The sequence below is a fragment of the Alosa alosa genome, chromosome 7 (genome assembly GCF_017589495.1).
Source record: "Alosa alosa isolate M-15738 ecotype Scorff River chromosome 7, AALO_Geno_1.1, whole genome shotgun sequence".
NCBI lineage: Eukaryota > Metazoa > Chordata > Actinopteri > Clupeiformes > Clupeidae > Alosa > Alosa alosa.
Genome location: NC_063195.1, coordinates 29505183 through 29521246, shown reverse-complemented (window position 1 = coordinate 29521246; position 16064 = coordinate 29505183). Strand labels below are relative to the sequence as shown.

The following is a 16064-nucleotide window of genomic DNA, read 5'->3' as shown; positions in this document are numbered from 1 at the left end:
ATACACCTTCACTCAATCTTTTGATCCTTTGATCCCCGTCTATGTGGAGGGAGGAGAGAGTATGGAACAAGATGAGCGTGGATGAACAACAGGACTCTCAGGGGGATTAGTGTCCGAGGGGTATAAAAGACATGGCTGGACCAAGAGAAAAGCATCTCAGAGAAGGATTGCAGAAAGGAAGCTAGGAGTTCCTCAACTCACCTTTGGTTCACATCTCAGCACTTGCTCCTCCGCAAGGTAAGGGAAATAATTCAACATTTGGACTTTTGCGATTTTCCACCCCTCGTCAGTGTTTTATTTTGAAGTGCTTGATAGTTTAATTCCAGCAGTATAGTACTTTTTAATACAGTTGGACATTCTATGCTTGTTCAGTAGCATATGGTGTATATGATTCAATTTGTAAATCAATATAACAGTGTTGTTAGTGTTGTGGATGTTGATTGTTAAATGAAGAGCTGAGGCCAGAGCATAGCAGCTGCTATCAAAGTAGGGGAAATAGGCCTACTGTTGTGTACAGTTACCAGCAGAGATGATGAACACACTAACAGAGTGTGGAGTATTAGTTAACAAGGGAAATGACTGTCCTACTAAGAAGTCTATGTGACAAATGTTGCATGTGACCTCAGAGAGTGCAGAGAGAGACATGCAGTGTATTTCTGTAGATCCATGCTACAGTACGTTACAGTAAACAACATTTGGTCTGAGTCACAAACAAATGCTGCAATGAAAAGGAGAAAGATCTGAAGGTAGAAGGAGCTTCAAGAGCACCATCAGTTTAGATTGGAGTAGCACATTCTGCAAAAGAACTACCAATTGCACTTCTTTGAAACTTCTTTAACTTCCATAGTAGTTATATCATGGGAAGGTAAAAGGTCAAGGATCATTAAGAAAGCAGGGTGAACAAGAGGGTGGAAGACTGAGGGTATGGACAGTGTTGAAAGTGGTCTAATTATCGCAGTACTGCCCACAAAGAGGCTGGAACTGTTGGATTCTTTTTTCATCTGACTTTCGCTGAGATTAGGGTTGGATTAAATTAGATGTCCACAGTGTTTATTTAGATTGGCTGTATCCAGGTCAGTGCTAAATACCACTGTTTGTGTGACAGAGTTAAAACTTAATAGACTTTGCATAATTGGACTTGATCTGTCTGGATTAACAGTTACTTACCTGGTTGGGCTTAGTGAATTCAACAGCTAAGAAAGCATGGAGGGATTAGAGATTTAAACTGGGCCTGAGATGACATAACCCAAATGGAAGCAATGTGGGACATTTGGTTATTGAATAGTTATTGCTGGTTGTTCTTAAGTAAAATTGTTCTATTTGGGCAGTTGAAGCTAAAAGGTTCTTGTTTTGCCTTCCACCCAGAAAAACAAACGCAATGGACCCCGCAGGATCCGCAGACGGAAAGAAGGGACCCCCCAAGTTCAAGCAGAGGGCGGCCCGCACCTTCAAGAGCAAGGCCCCCAAGCCTGGCCAGAAGGGGTAAGACACTGACTACAACTGCCAAAACATGTCAAACACTCTTGCTTGTAGAAATGTTAAATACATAAATTGGAAGAATAGATTCTTTGCTATTCTGAGAGCAGCTATGAATGAATTGAGTTTGATGATTTCTTTTGATGACATTTAGGTTTGGTGATGACATTCCTGGAATGGAGGGCCTGGGCACAGGTAAGGATCAAAACACAGTTGTTGTGAGCACCCCACTCTCCTAATAACGTTTGACTAAAGTGATCACCTTTCCCATCCCATCATTTCTCACTTGTTATGTGCTCTGTCTCTCTTACAGACTTCACAGTGGTCTGCCCATGGGAGGCATTTGGCGACATGGAGCTCAGTGACCTGGCTAAATACGGAATTGTATAATTCCACCCCATCCTTCCCTGCTCTGTCTCCCTACGCTTTACCGTACCTACCTCTCCTCCAGACGGATTCCTCAGCTGGCGTTGTGACGCACGAGTGTGCACTTGCATCGGATATGGAAACGTGGAGAACAGCAGTTTCAGCTACACAAATGCTTCTGCTTTGTGGTCCTGATGAGGGAAGTCAATTTCCTCAAAGACACGACACTGAACTCTAGTGCAAACGTCTGAGCAAATGCTGCAGCTTGTGCTAAGAGGACTACTGGACACTAACTTGTGAGGGTATCTCAAATTGTATTGCGATATCACAACGAAAATGGACTCCTTTGCTCCTGCCTTTTTGTCCTCTGCACCTTCCCTCAAAGGTTATGTGAATGCAGATATTTATTTATGTACAAAGAGTTTTATTTTATTTTTATGAAATGGATTTATTGTCTGATATGTGATTACCCCGCATTTTCTCTAGAATTCCTCTAGAGCGATAAATAAATGCAGTATTTTCCCAACATGATTTCAATGACTCAACCTTCTTGACTTCGCTCTACAGTACATAACGCATACAGTATAAGTGGCTTATGGACCCCAAGCTTAACATTTCCCTATTTGGTTCTTTAAAGGTTGGCCTACAGTGTTTAATTATAATCTAGAACTCTTATCAAATTCAGCAAAAGTAACCTCAAGCTATAGACCCCTTCAATGTTTGTAATCATCCAGAGCCTAGGTTGGGTGTGGACGTAGCATGGGGTCAGAAAAATGGCACAACTAATATACCGGCATGTTGAGCTGTTAAGGTATACACCAGTGGTCCCCAAACTAACAACATTTTGGGTGGCCCCCCAAAACATGTCCGTAGTATATAGCATCCGGCCCGCACGGGAGTACAACATCGTCAAACTAAAACCTCTGCAATTTCCCCTATTCATTCTCTATGGCGAGTCTTAACAGTGCACATGTAATACTGTTTTTGTCCACCGGTGGTTGTTTTGGCGCTGTTTTGCGTTTGCCATCGAAAACGGAATAAAATGTAGGCCTATACCTGCAAACAATGTAAGAGGCCTATGCTGACTGCATCAGTGCTCAAAGTATTTTAAACGTTTATCGTATACCAGTCCAGCACATTTTTTCCACAAAAATAAATCACGCTTAAATGTTCATACAAAGAGTTCACAAAGTTCTCATCAGGTGACTGAAAGTTAGAATGGTGGTCATTTCAGACCACTTCAGCACTTCATAAAATTCTCATAGTTTGAGAGCTTTAAATTACTTTTAGGATATTCACAACTTGAGCTGTGTATGCAAAGACACAGAATTCAGAGTTCACACATTTTTTATAAAATATACTCTTGGGACTCCCTGCTAATACTTTTGGGAATGCAAACATTTTTTTTTTTTTTTTAGTATTATTTAATTTTACACTGATATGGCATGATGACAATATAAACACAGCTAACAATGGTATTAAATTGCAATAGCCTATGATTAAATGTAATAGAATATTCAACTAAGGTAGAGTGCTGTTGTTCACAGCACTTAGCTATTTATGGTTACTGATATAGAACTACTCCGAGTCTCTGGCCCTCTCTTGGAGTCAGGCATAGTGAGCTGGCCCTCGGAAGAAAAAGTTTGGGGACCACTGGTATACACTGTCATTGTTACCCCAGGACCTCGAACCGTACCTTAATAAATTACTCTTAGCTAAGGGTGATTGTCTGCCTGATCCTGAGCTGATAACAGAATGGGTAGACAACGTTAGCAAGAGATTTATTAGTCCGACATATATGGCTATCTGGTTGACAGCGTGTATACATGCAAAAAAGTAGTACAAGTCAGCATTTTTCTTGATGTTTCCTTGACATTTCAGTCAATTCACACACACACACAATTATGACCCCGACATGCGTACACCTTATCTGTGATGTGGACCGCGAAGGGGTCTATTGTGCTCTAAAACAAATCTCTGGTGTAGTCTTGTAAATGATAAACTATGAATGTAGCTCAGACTAAGCCATGATATTCTGAAACATATTCCATATCAACATCTACATTACTGTTGAAGTCAAACCTCTCTCCAGAATAAAGGACTGTGTCTTTAAATGTCAAATCAGTCAGACTGCAGGCAAAAGTGGCCCAAATCTGATTCATTTGGGGTCAAGTGACCAGGTCAGACTTCTTCAGAAGTGGTGTGAACACTGAAATCTTGCCCAGATCTGATTTTTGCCAAATCAGATTTAGACCACTTCCATATGTGGTCCTGAATCAGACCCAGGTTTGATTTTTTTCAATGTGGCCGCAGTGTGAACAACTCAATTTGGTGGTTAGAATGTACAGTATGAACAGTCCTTGCACAGTAGCCTGGAAATATCCAGACAAAGTCACAAAGTGACGTACTGAAGGAAAATGAAAATTGAGCAGAAGTACGTAGGAGGGCGGAGCCAGGCTACATGCACTGCGCACATCTCTACAATGAAACAATAATTTGTCTAAGCTAATCTATATTTTAAATAGGCAATTAATGTGCTGCTATGGAAACCTAAGTCAATTTATTAGAGAGACTGTGAGTAACACAGGAACGGACGTTTAATTTAATTTGAACCGCAATGTGTTATCTTGATTTGTTACCCAATATAGTATTTAAATTACAGTAACGTGTTACTTTGTAACTCGTTACCCCCAAAAATTGGATATATCATATAGCCTACTTTCAACTGGCTTTTGGACATTTTTATGTTAGTGGTGTGAGGTAATAATAGGTGTTGTGGGTATTGTAATGGGTGTAGGCTTTGTGTTAAGTTTGAAATCATTGGTCTAACCTAACCATTGACATTGATCAGGGATTTCTAACATTACTTCCTACTTCGCCTAACCTTTACAAACTGATAATAAACAGCATCAGCAGTCAGGAAACAATGCATTTTACCTTATATGCTGTATAAATGTACACATTCTTCCGACTGCAATTTTTTGCCAACGTTTCCCACTGCCACTTTCAAAACATCATCCCCTCTTGTCGCTGGTGGTTGAGGGAAATGTAAATGCATTGTGCAGAGCCAGACTAGGATCTCAGTGAAATGAAAATGAACAGAGACACTTGGCTGGCTAAGATGAAGGTACAGAGAAGTAACTGAAACCATGGGATCAGCCTTTGCCTTTCAGCAGTGACTCAACACTCTACTCATGAGCAGGTTACCTAATTAGTCAGCATACCAAGCACAATGCCCACGCAGGCTTACAGGATCAAAACTAATTGGGGTTAATCGTGGTACACATGTTTTCGACCACGACTAACCAATTGCTATAGCTCCACTTATGTGTGGCCTGAAATACACCTTCATTCAATCTTTTGATCCTTTGATCCCCGTCTATGTGGAGGGAGGAGAGAGTATGGAACAAGATGAGTGTGGATGATCAACAGGACTCTCAGGGGGATTAGTGTCCGAGGGGTATAAAAGACAGTGCTGGACCAAGAGAAAAGCATCTCAGAGAAGGATTGCAGAAAGGAAGCTAGGAGTTCCTCAACTCACCTTTGGTTCACATCTCAGCACTTGCTCCTCCGCAAGGTAAGGGAAATAATTCAACATTTGGACTTTTTTGGCGATTTTCCACCCCTCGTCAGTGTTTTATTTTGAAGTGCTTGATAGTTTAATTCCAGCAGTATACTACTTTTTAATACAGTTGGACATTCTAAGCTTGCTCAGTACCATATGGTGTATATGATTCAATTTGTAAATCAATATAACAGTATTGTTAGTGTTGTGGATGTTGATTATTAAATGAAGAGCTGAGGCAGAGCATAGCAGCTGCTATCAAAGTAGAGGAAATAGGCCTACTGTTGCAATGAAAAGGAGAAAGATCTGAAGGTCGAAGGTCCTGAAAGAGCACCATCAGTTTAGATTGGAGTAGCACATTCTGTAAAAGAAGACTAGAAATTACGCTTTAAAACTTCTTTAAATTCCATAGTAGTTATATAATGGGAAGGTAAGAAGTCAAGGATCATTAACTAAGCAGGGTGAACAAGGGGTGTGGAAGACTGAGGGTATGGACAGTGTTGAAAGTGGTCTAATTATCGCAGTACTGCCCACAGAGAGGCTGGAACTGTTGGATTCTTTTTTCATCTGACTTTCGCTGAGATTAGGGTTGGATTAAATTAGATATCCACAGTGTATATTTAGATTAAATGTATCCAGGTCAGTGCAAAATACAGTCTGTGTGGCAGAGTTAAAACTAGACTAAAATAGACTTTGCATAGTTGAACTTAATCTGTCTGTAACAGTTACTTACCTGGTTGGGGTTAGTGAATTCAACAGCTAAGAAAGCATGAAGGGATTAGAGATTTAAACTGGGCCTGAGATTACATAACCCAAACAGAAGCAATGTGGGATATTCTATACCTGAATAGTTATTGCTGGTTATATTTAGGTAAAATTGTTCTATTTGGGCAGTTGAAGCTAAAAGGTTCTTGTTTTGCCTTCCACCCAGAAAAACAAACGCAATGGACCCCGCAGGATCCGCAGACGGAAAGAAAGGACCCCCCAAGTTCAAGCAGAGGGCGGCCCGCACCTTCAAGAGCAAGGCCCCCAAGCCTGGCCAGAAGGGGTAAGACACTGACTACAACTGCCAAAACATGTCAAACACTCTTGCTTGTAGAAATGTTAAATACATAAATTGGAAGAATAGATTCTTTGCTATTCTGAGAGCAGCTATGAATGAATTGAGTTTGATGATTTCTTTTGATGACATTTAGGTTTGGTGATGACATTCCTGGAATGGAGGGCCTGGGCACAGGTAAGGATCAAAACACAGTTGTTGTGAGCACCCCACTCTCCTAATAACGTTTGACTAAAGTGATCACCTTTCCCATCCCATCATTTCTCACTTGTTATGTGCTCTGTCTCTCTTACAGACTTCACAGTGGTCTGCCCATGGGAGGCATTTGGCGACATGGAGCTCAGTGACCTGGCTAAATACGGAATTGTATAATTCCACCCCATCCTTCCCTGCTCTGTCTCCCCACGCTTTACCGTACCTACCTCTCCTCCAGACGGATCCCTCAGCTGGCGTTGTGACGCACGAGTGTGCACTTGCATCGGTTATGGAACAGCGGTTTCAGCTATGCAATTTAGGCTTCTGCTTTGGTCCTGAAGAGGAAAGTCAATTTCCCCAAAGACACGACACTGAACTCTAGTCCAAACGTCTGAGCAAATGCTGCAGCTTGTGCTAAGAGGGCTACTGGACACTATCTTGTGAGGGTCTCTCAAATTGTATTGCGATATCACAACGAAAATGGACTCCTTTGCTCCTGCCTTTTTGTCCTCTGCACCTTCCCTCAAAGGTTATGTGAATGCAGATATTTATTTATGTACAAAGAGTTTTATTTCATTTTATTTTTATGAAATGGATTTATTGTCTGATATGTGATTATCCCGCATTTTCTCTAGAATTCCTCTTGAGCGAGAAATAAATGCAGTATTTTCCCAACATAATTTCAATGACTCAACCTTCTTGACTTCACTCTACATAAGACATATAAATGGCTTTTGGACCACCATGGTTAACAATGATTTCCCTATTTGGTTATTTAAAGGTTAGCCGTCAGTGCTTTATTATAATCCAGAACCCTTATCAAATTCAGCAAAAGTAACCTCAAGCTATTTTACTCTAGAACAAATCTCTGGTGTTGTCTTGTAAATGATAAACAAATATAGCTCAGACTGAGCCATAATACTCCATACATATTCCATATCAACATCTACACTACTGTTGAAGTCAAACCTCTCACAATAAAGGACTGTGTCTTTAAATGTCAAATCATTCAGTCAGACAAGTCAATCAATCAATCAGACATTTAGTGGCAAGTCAAATGGCAGTGGCAAAAAAATTGTCATCATTGTGGGAGTCATCTAGGAACCTGAAGGAAAATGTTAAATGAATCATTTTTATATACTCGGAATTGCACAATGCATAGACTTCAGATTAGTTTACTGGTCTGAATGACAATGAAGAGTTATTACTTGAAAATAAAATCCTCTCTTCCTTAGAAATCGTGACAGTTAAATGGTCGGGAGTCTCTAGTGTCACATCCATGCCACTGAGTTGATCAAGCAGAGAACCACATTGATAAAATCAACATTACATTTTTTTTATCATAAACCCTTAAAATCAAGAATAATCTGTTGGGAGTGTAGATAACAAAAATACAAATAAAAATAATAAATAAAAAATTAAATAAAAATAAATGGGGCATGTTTATCTGTGATGGTGTTAAAGCAACACCAAAGAGTTTCCTATACCTTAAAATAATGTTTCCAAAATCGTTTCAGTGGTTCATCAACTCGTAACAGGGTGAACGGCAATTCTGCATTCGCTTCGCGGCCCTCTATCGGCTATAACCGCACTATGTAAGTTTGCCAGATCGGGTAGCGGATCTGTAGTTCGATGGAATTTGACATAAGAAACTACAAATTTGACTTGCATCTGATGTCGCAATACATCTTTTATAGGTCATGCAAAATATTCTACCTTGTCTGTGGAGATCGTTATTTGCAAAGCTGGATAAACAAATAGCGTGCGTGCGACAGAGGGAAAGTTCTTTGGTGTTGCTTTAAAGACAGAAATAAAGTATTGCAATATCAGTTCAGCATGTGGGATAAGATTTAAAGAAGAATCCCAGATCACTGGACTGCAGGTCATGTAAAAACGCCTGCTCCTCAATTTGTTTTTTGAGATATTTTATAAACATGTAGCCTTGGTGAACCTACTGTAGACGAAAATGTTAGCAAATTGGAATTTTCTCTCAGGTTAGTATGTTTGTGCTGGATTTTACAACGGCATTGAACGTGATTCAGCCAATCATAATCAAGGACCGGAACTATCCGTTTTAGAATGGTGCATTTAACTCTTATCAAATTGTTTCAGAAGTACACCAAACACATCTATCTTGTAAACGAAGGTTTTAAATGTAGTTGTTTACCCAATTCCAAAGAAAATACACATTCCTGGGTTTTTGGTTATTCAGACACGTACATCAATGGGATCCTTTCCAGACTGACCTGCAGAGCAAATTCAAATTTGCTAATAGGTTTGTCTGGGTTCACCCAGGCTAACAAACATATGGAGGCCCTGATCTTTTCATTCTACCATTTCAAATACAGCCCACAGGACAATGGCCAATTATTTATATCTTTGGCTTTCTCAAACAAGTGGGAAACCATCTGTGTCAGTCAGGAGAAAGCATTCATGCGGTCAATGAGGACAGTAAGGCTGTTGGTTCATCTGATCCTTAAACTCTGAGGTGGTTCTAGTATCATTCAAGTTCAGAGTGTAAATTAAGCCATCTGTCTATAGCAGAATCAGCGCAGTATACACACTGAATTATCTTAAGTAGCATTACCCCCAAATCTGATAATGATGGGAGCTGAGGTTTCATCTTGTTGTGGGTCACTGGGTCAGGGTCTCCTCGCTGATCACAGACTAATAGGAGGGGACACGCAGGTGGTGAGGCAATGTCATGTTGTCATGGAAGTGGTTTGTAGCAACACTATGGATGTAAACAAACAAACCCATCTGAAAATGAACCCTCCATGAAGCCAAATGGACTGAAGCAAAAACTCATCTTGCGATAAACATTGCTCCAGCAATATATATTTGGTCCGATCAGGTTTTCTAACTTTTCATTTTACAATGAATTTCAACATTATCCCCCTCAGCCCTGTTAAGAGCATTTTAACTTTTTGATAGAAGTCACTAAGAGCCAACTACAGCTGAGTGTGAATCTTTTCCATATCTCAACCATATCTAACCATTACAGTATGTATTCCCCCCCTCCCATCTTTGCTGTTACCATATAAACCCACCTGGTCTATTGGGACCACAGTCGTAAGACTTTGTGCACTGACAGTCTGACACGTCCTCAGGATCCAATCCTCTTAGTATGCGAGTTCAGAACCAAAGGCAGGCATGTCTTGGCATGGAACATGCTGGCTCTGTTACATAAGAGAGCTTCATTAGGAGGTCAGAACACCTACCTCACACTACCTCACTAAATGTTTTGTTGCTTTTGTTTTCCTTTACGGGTCATTTCAGGATGGAAGGGACGATGAAACCTTTGTTCTTTGTGACTGTCGTGAATTAATTTTCACCTCAATGTGAAGTCAAGTAATCTGTTTTGCATGTATAAATATATGGCCCATCAGCTCTAGATAAAAATGTCTTGTGAGTGGATAACTTGTTCAGTCTTTAATTGAAGAGCTGTATTTTCTCTAAATGTTGGAGATACATGTGTTTCCTGCCTGTAAGATGCAGAAATAATTATACGGCGATATAGGTTGTACTGCTTCATAAGCTGTGATGTGGAAAACAAAATAAACAAACCTAAAACACAAGGTATGAACATTGTTAAAGTTCAAACATGTATCAAACCATCATTATTATTGCTGAAGTTACCATCCCAGAAGAAATTTCAAAACAAGATATTTTCTTTGTCTAGCCTACTGTATTTCTCTCAGACATGATTGAGCTCAGTTGTGTATCAGTAGTAGAAGATTTTTAAACAGTATTTCTTACTGCTATCTCAATAGCTGATTAATTCAGCCTTGAGGGTTAAACATCTTATATTGATGTTACATTGAACACAATTGTGTCTAGGTGAAATAGACCAGACCAACCAAACTTTGTGAAACAAAGATAGCAAAATGTGCATTGTTGTGACGGTTATAACCTGTTGTCACGCTTTAATTTTATCTGGAGCATCTATATACAGAGCATCTAAACTTGCACATTTAAGGTTAGCCAATGTTGTGTGTACAAATCGGTACATAAACAGTACACTGTGTAAAAACAGACATTGGCAACATCGAGGTTTACCCTCTTATCCCCCATGATCATTGGTGAATCCCAAAACACATGGCAGGTGTCTAACTGAACCGAATCATGCCGCGTGCTCTTTAAGATACGTGCAACACAAGCCAGCTTAATGTACATAAATACACCTTAAAATACACCTTCACACAAGCTATTGATCCCTATACTCTGTCTCATTGGTGGAGTGAGGGAGCGTTTAATGAGACAGCAGGAGTGGTCCAGGAGGAGGAGGAGGCTGGGCCCACCACGAGATTAGCTACTGTCGGGTATAAGAGGCCGGGAGACAGACAGGCAGAAGGCGACTGAGAGATTGCAAAAAGAAAGCGAGGAGTTCTTCAGCTCACCTTTATTTTGCATCTCTGCACTTGCTCTGCTTTCAGGAGCAAGGACTCAAGCCAACTCTTCCAGCTTCGCTGAGAAACCAGGTAAGAGAACATTACCAATTGTTTGGGTTTTAAGAGTGTAATCTGCAAGGACTTTTGAATAGTGCCGCACAACAGATGGATTTTTTTCTAGAACGTTAACAGGGTGTGTTCAGACTCATGCAGAAAAGCAAAAGTTTCATTTCACATGGCAAGTGTTCAGCAGGCAGTGATGCAATAGCACACAGACAAACAGACAGACGGACCTACAGAAAGCAAAGTTGTGTGTGTGTGTGTGTGCGTGTATGTGTGTGTGCGTGTGTGTGTGTCTGTAATGACCGGATTCAAGACATGGAGAAGGACTTCTGATTGATTGAGTGTGATCAATTGAGGAGTGTTGATTGAGTGAACTAGCATTGCTGCACTACAATGACCATGATCTATATTTTCCTAAAATTAAGTTTATCTGAATGTGGAGTGAATGAGCAAATTGAGTTGCAAAATGAGTCAATTCCGCCACAGTATATTTTGAGATGGCACTATTCTTACTCTAGGCTTGATTTTGTACATACCAAAAGTAACTCTAGGCTAGCGTCACTGGAATTACGGTTCAGTTTAAGCGTAGGTATTAAAATGAGCGCTTAGCTATGTGTGTACGTCAGAAAGGAGCTCAATGATTAGTCAGGCTAAGAAGAGCATAAACCAGGATTAGATGTTTTTTTTTCTGGAACACTGTGCCAGGATATGAACACTGCCATCCTGAGGAGATGTCAAACTTTTGAACTTTTTTGAACTTCTGAATTTTCCATTCATCAAAGGCTTTTACAGTGACTGTTGACGTTTACTCTGATGAAAGAGACTTGAGAGCAAATGCTGAGACCTTTACCTCTCTTTTACTTACAGTAAACAAACGCAATGGACCCCGCAGGATCCGCTGACGGAAAGAAGGGACCCCCCAAGTTCAAGCAGAGGGCGGCCCGCACCTTCAAGAGCAAGGCCCCCAAGCCTGGCCAGAAGGGGTAAGGGAATCAAATGTGTTAATGTGACAGAAAATCAAGGAGAAATGACAAACAAATTACTAATAATTAAAGATTTTTAATGACCAAGGATAGAATGCTCATATTTAGTGGAACTGAAGCTGAGATTAAAATCATATCATTTCAAGTCTTGTTACTGTTGGGACTAAAAAGGTGGTTGTTTTACTTCTCATCTTCTGTGGTCCACAGGTTTGGTGATGACATCCCAGGAATGGAGGGGCTTGGAACAGGTAAGACTCAGAACATTACAATCACACTGCTCATTTTAAACTATGTGTGCAGATACGGAAAACAAAGAAACACTATCATTCTGACAAATACCAGGTACCGTAACGCTTTTCAGACATGCATACTAAAATCTCTCTCCGTCTCTTCCTCTCTCTCTTACAGACTTCACAGTGGTCTGCCCATGGGAGGCGTTTGGTGACATGGAGCTCAGTGATCTGGCTAAATACGGAATTGTGTAGTCCCCCACCCTCTCTCTCCTCCACCTGTCCCCATTCTCCACCCCTATGCCTGCCTCCTCTCCGGTGGGGCTAGCCATGCCCTGCCACAGCTGAAAGGCACCACCAGTTAGCAAGAATGCAGTCGCCTGCTCCGCCAATGATCAAACCATCACCGAGCAAGCATGGATGACCGCAACCATCAACGCAATGTCTATTGTCTACATCAAAGTAAATTTGGCTGAAATGGACAACCCTCCCTCCCCCCTCCCTCCCTAGAGGAATGACCGATAGTAAACAAAGGGAAGGGCTACTTGAACATCTGTACAGTACCTTTGATGCTGCTTCTAGTGGTCAAGTAGAGCAATAAAGTCTATCCTTGAGGCACGACATTGTATTGATGGACGTTTTCTTTTTAGATGGTGCACAATTGGTGCTAAGGACGTTAAACGATGCTGTTCACAAAAAGGGTTCTACTGTACAAAACTGATGTGATGCCACAGTAAGGAGTTTTTTTCCCTCTGTTGCCTCATCCACTCTTTTCCTCTCCTTGTTCATGCTCAGATGTTATTTTTATTATGAATTTTGAATGTATGTTGAGTGTGTAATTGCTACATGCTCAGCACTAGGTGTTCCAATGGAATGCCATGGTTGAGGGCAGTAGAGAAGGTTGCAGAATGTCAAATAAAGTCAGAATTTTCCCATAAAAAGAGTCAATTTCTCCTTTTTTTGGTGTCAAAAAATTAATTAAGCATGAAAACACTAACAGCCAGGTGCACTCACAGATGTGCTCATGACCTCTGAAACATTTAGGGGTATGTCCAGTCCACATTAGGGGTGGTATTAGTCTGTGCTTCACCTCACTGTGTGTTCACTGTGTGCTTTTTGTGTTTCACTAATTCACCGATTGGGTTAAATGCAGAGACCAAATTTCCCTCACGGGATCAAAAAAGTATATATACTTATACTTTAGATTTTGTGACAATGTGTCTTCAGTTGTGCTTCATATGCACCTTTCACTATAGACCAGGTTTTTCTTGGTCAGTGGCATAATGCTTTTTAGATTGTTTAAGATAGTGATTTTTAGATAATGCGGCTAGACCACACCTTAGGTCGTTAATTGCCACACCCCTGGGCGCATTGTTTAATAAAAGTGAAACGCATTCGAGTGTAAGATAGCGCATTCTTCGCTCAAAGCGTATTCCTATGCGCTGCGTTTCTGATCATCAAAATAGGGCCCCATGAAACATAGGAACAACCCTTTTGAACAATGCGCCTGTTTAATTAGCGAATGTGGACCGGACACACCTTAAGTGTGTTTAAACTTTGTGTCTCTGACCAGCTGTTTCAGATAAAATAGGCCCCTAGAGTTACAGTGACATATTGAACAGGTTCATCCATCCATCAATGCACCCATCAATGCATAAATTCATCCTTTATGACACGGGTGAATAGTGTATGGACCCTTTCAACAATAAAAACAAAAACAATGCTTGAACGTTCTATTTGGGCCTCAATCTACTTCCTCTGCATTAAGATAACAAATGGAATGTTAAAAAGGAAGTCCTGTGGGACCAACTATGATGCTAATAATGGAACTCTCTTGAAAGGGTCCATAGCCCCAGCTCCCAGCTTTGCTCTTCTTTTGGTTCTGCCACCTGAAATCCACCACTTCCAGTTACTATCTCACTGTTCCCAGAAACATTTCAACCAAACACATGCCACACATATCTGTCCCTGTGAACACCAAACACATGGCAGACGCATCGGTGCCAGTTTCATTAAAGAGTCTGCGATGTACAATTTGTCACATAAAATAAATCACGTCCTAATGACCATACTGTCATGCCTAGCTAGCCTAGGCATCATTTTGATGGGAAGAGAGTAGACACATTGTAAGTCACTGGCAACACTGCCCAAAAGAAATTATACTGAGCTGTCTCTGCATGTCTCTGAGATGAACACAACTTGAATTCCTACCCACAGGACTAGTGTGATATGGATAGTCGTCTATGTGATGGTGTGTGGTATTAATGTAAAATACACAATAAAATGACAGCTTTGGAATGTGTAGCCTTTAATATTGTTCAATTTCAGTAAGGATTAATATGGGAACTGGGGCTGTGGCATTGTGGGAAATGTGCTAGAGTGTTGATGGAAATGCAATGTGAGAGTGCTGGAGAAGTGTGGACGAAAGAACAGAACAGAACAGATAGCCTCTAAAGGTTGGGCAGAACAGATAGCCTCTAAAGGTTGGGCAGAACAGAACAGATAGCCTCTAAAAGTTGGGCAGAACAGATAGCCTCTAAAGGTTGGGCCAACTATTAGTTGACATCTTTTTTGTCAACACAATTTTCAAGTCATAAACATGGAATAAACAATGATGAATGCCAATTACCTTTTTCAGTTTTCAAATTATTTGTTTGTTAAGACAAATTGAAGGTTTTTTTTGTAAGGTTACCAACAATTTCAGCTATGACGGTACATATACATTCATGTGACCACAAGTAAACTGTCCAGTATTTTTAAATGTTGACTGACAGTCATGTTTTACTATTGGACTGTTTCTCCATGTATGCATATTAGTTATTAATGAAATATTGTAGAATTGTGTAATTTTGAGGCAAAATAGAGAAAGATAGTCTACCCTTAGCCTAGAAATATTTTTGCTTTTTGATCATGAAAATTATATAATGTACCTTTAAGGTGACACATTGGCAATAAAACCCAGTGTGTAAGAATGTTTAACAGCTATTAAAATGTGTACACAAGATGTTCCTAGTTGATACCAAACACAAAGGATGTTCTTTAATGGCCGAGAGAAGTTCCAGAATTTTCCAGGTTACTGGAAAATAGTCCATCGCTCACCTAGAAGAGACGCACTAAGAGGCACTGACTGAACCATAACACAGATCTCATAACGTGAGCTTGTTTTTTCTCTGAGCATTTCGCAATCATTTCTAAACTGACAAAATATAGACATTCTTCTTTGTCTTAGTCTTGGCCTTCTCTTTTTTTTGAGAATTAAATAAAAGTGTACTACTACTACTACTACTACTACTACTACTACTACTACTACTACTACTACTACTACTACTACTACTAGATAGGTCTGTTTTAAATGTAAAATTACCTCCCACTGGGCAACGTAAATTAATTACGTTCATTAGCAAAATGCCATTGAACAGACACCTAGTTAATGTGATCCAAGTGTCACAACAATCAACTACTTGGCCAGCAGCAACTGAGTAACATGTCACTACTGTATTTCATTTGCCTTGACTTACACTCCTACCATTCTACTTAGAAAAATGATCATAACCAAGTAGAATGAACCTTCAGGCGTTCTGTCTGTCTGTATTATGTAAATCAGGGAAAAGATTGGTAACCTGGGCACTAAATACGTGCCACAGATGGCAAGTAGTCTCTCCCACATGTCAACATACACACACAGGCCCTAATCCTCTTACTCGGTGTCAGAGCCAAACATGCACGAACGTGTCT

General features: G+C 40.3%; 3 protein-coding genes across 3 annotated transcripts; all 3 read left to right on the top strand.

Moving 5' to 3' along the window:
• The first annotated feature begins 151 nt into the window (after positions 1-151).
• LOC125297929 (retinal cone rhodopsin-sensitive cGMP 3',5'-cyclic phosphodiesterase subunit gamma-like) lies at positions 152-2373 on the top strand. The gene is made up of 4 exons (XM_048248499.1): positions 152-237; positions 1366-1482; positions 1631-1671; positions 1790-2373. Exons 2-4 carry the CDS (start codon positions 1379-1381, stop codon positions 1864-1866), a joined length of 222 nt encoding a protein of 73 aa, XP_048104456.1. The 5' UTR covers positions 152-237; positions 1366-1378; the 3' UTR covers positions 1867-2373.
• Positions 2374-5310: 2937 nt separating this feature from the next.
• LOC125297976 (retinal cone rhodopsin-sensitive cGMP 3',5'-cyclic phosphodiesterase subunit gamma-like) lies at positions 5311-7342 on the top strand. Its single transcript, XM_048248580.1, has 4 exons — positions 5311-5419; positions 6339-6455; positions 6604-6644; positions 6763-7342. Exons 2-4 carry the CDS (start codon positions 6352-6354, stop codon positions 6837-6839), a joined length of 222 nt encoding a protein of 73 aa, XP_048104537.1. The 5' UTR covers positions 5311-5419; positions 6339-6351; the 3' UTR covers positions 6840-7342.
• Positions 7343-10988: 3646 nt separating this feature from the next.
• LOC125297913 (retinal cone rhodopsin-sensitive cGMP 3',5'-cyclic phosphodiesterase subunit gamma-like) lies at positions 10989-12950 on the top strand. Its single transcript, XM_048248474.1, has 4 exons — positions 10989-11143; positions 11984-12099; positions 12307-12347; positions 12508-12950. Exons 2-4 carry the CDS (start codon positions 11996-11998, stop codon positions 12582-12584), a joined length of 222 nt encoding a protein of 73 aa, XP_048104431.1. The 5' UTR covers positions 10989-11143; positions 11984-11995; the 3' UTR covers positions 12585-12950.
• Positions 12951-16064: the final 3114 nt, after the last annotated feature.

What these genes read in the sequence shown, in the direction of transcription:
- LOC125297929 (XM_048248499.1), top strand. Translation starts at nt 1,379, where the DNA reads ATGGACCCCGCAGGATCCGCAGACGGAAAGAAGGGACCCCCCAAGTTC. An exon ending in CCCAAGCCTGGCCAGAAGGG is followed by an intron (nt 1,483 to 1,630) that starts GTAAGACACTGA and finishes GATGACATTTAG; the next exon opens with GTTTGGTGATGACATTCCTG. An exon ending in AATGGAGGGCCTGGGCACAG is followed by an intron (nt 1,672 to 1,789) that starts GTAAGGATCAAA and finishes TCTCTCTTACAG; the next exon opens with ACTTCACAGTGGTCTGCCCA.
- LOC125297976 (XM_048248580.1), top strand. Translation starts at nt 6,352, where the DNA reads ATGGACCCCGCAGGATCCGCAGACGGAAAGAAAGGACCCCCCAAGTTC. An exon ending in CCCAAGCCTGGCCAGAAGGG is followed by an intron (nt 6,456 to 6,603) that starts GTAAGACACTGA and finishes GATGACATTTAG; the next exon opens with GTTTGGTGATGACATTCCTG. An exon ending in AATGGAGGGCCTGGGCACAG is followed by an intron (nt 6,645 to 6,762) that starts GTAAGGATCAAA and finishes TCTCTCTTACAG; the next exon opens with ACTTCACAGTGGTCTGCCCA.
- LOC125297913 (XM_048248474.1), top strand. Translation starts at nt 11,996, where the DNA reads ATGGACCCCGCAGGATCCGCTGACGGAAAGAAGGGACCCCCCAAGTTC. An exon ending in CCCAAGCCTGGCCAGAAGGG is followed by an intron (nt 12,100 to 12,306) that starts GTAAGGGAATCA and finishes TGTGGTCCACAG; the next exon opens with GTTTGGTGATGACATCCCAG. An exon ending in AATGGAGGGGCTTGGAACAG is followed by an intron (nt 12,348 to 12,507) that starts GTAAGACTCAGA and finishes TCTCTCTTACAG; the next exon opens with ACTTCACAGTGGTCTGCCCA.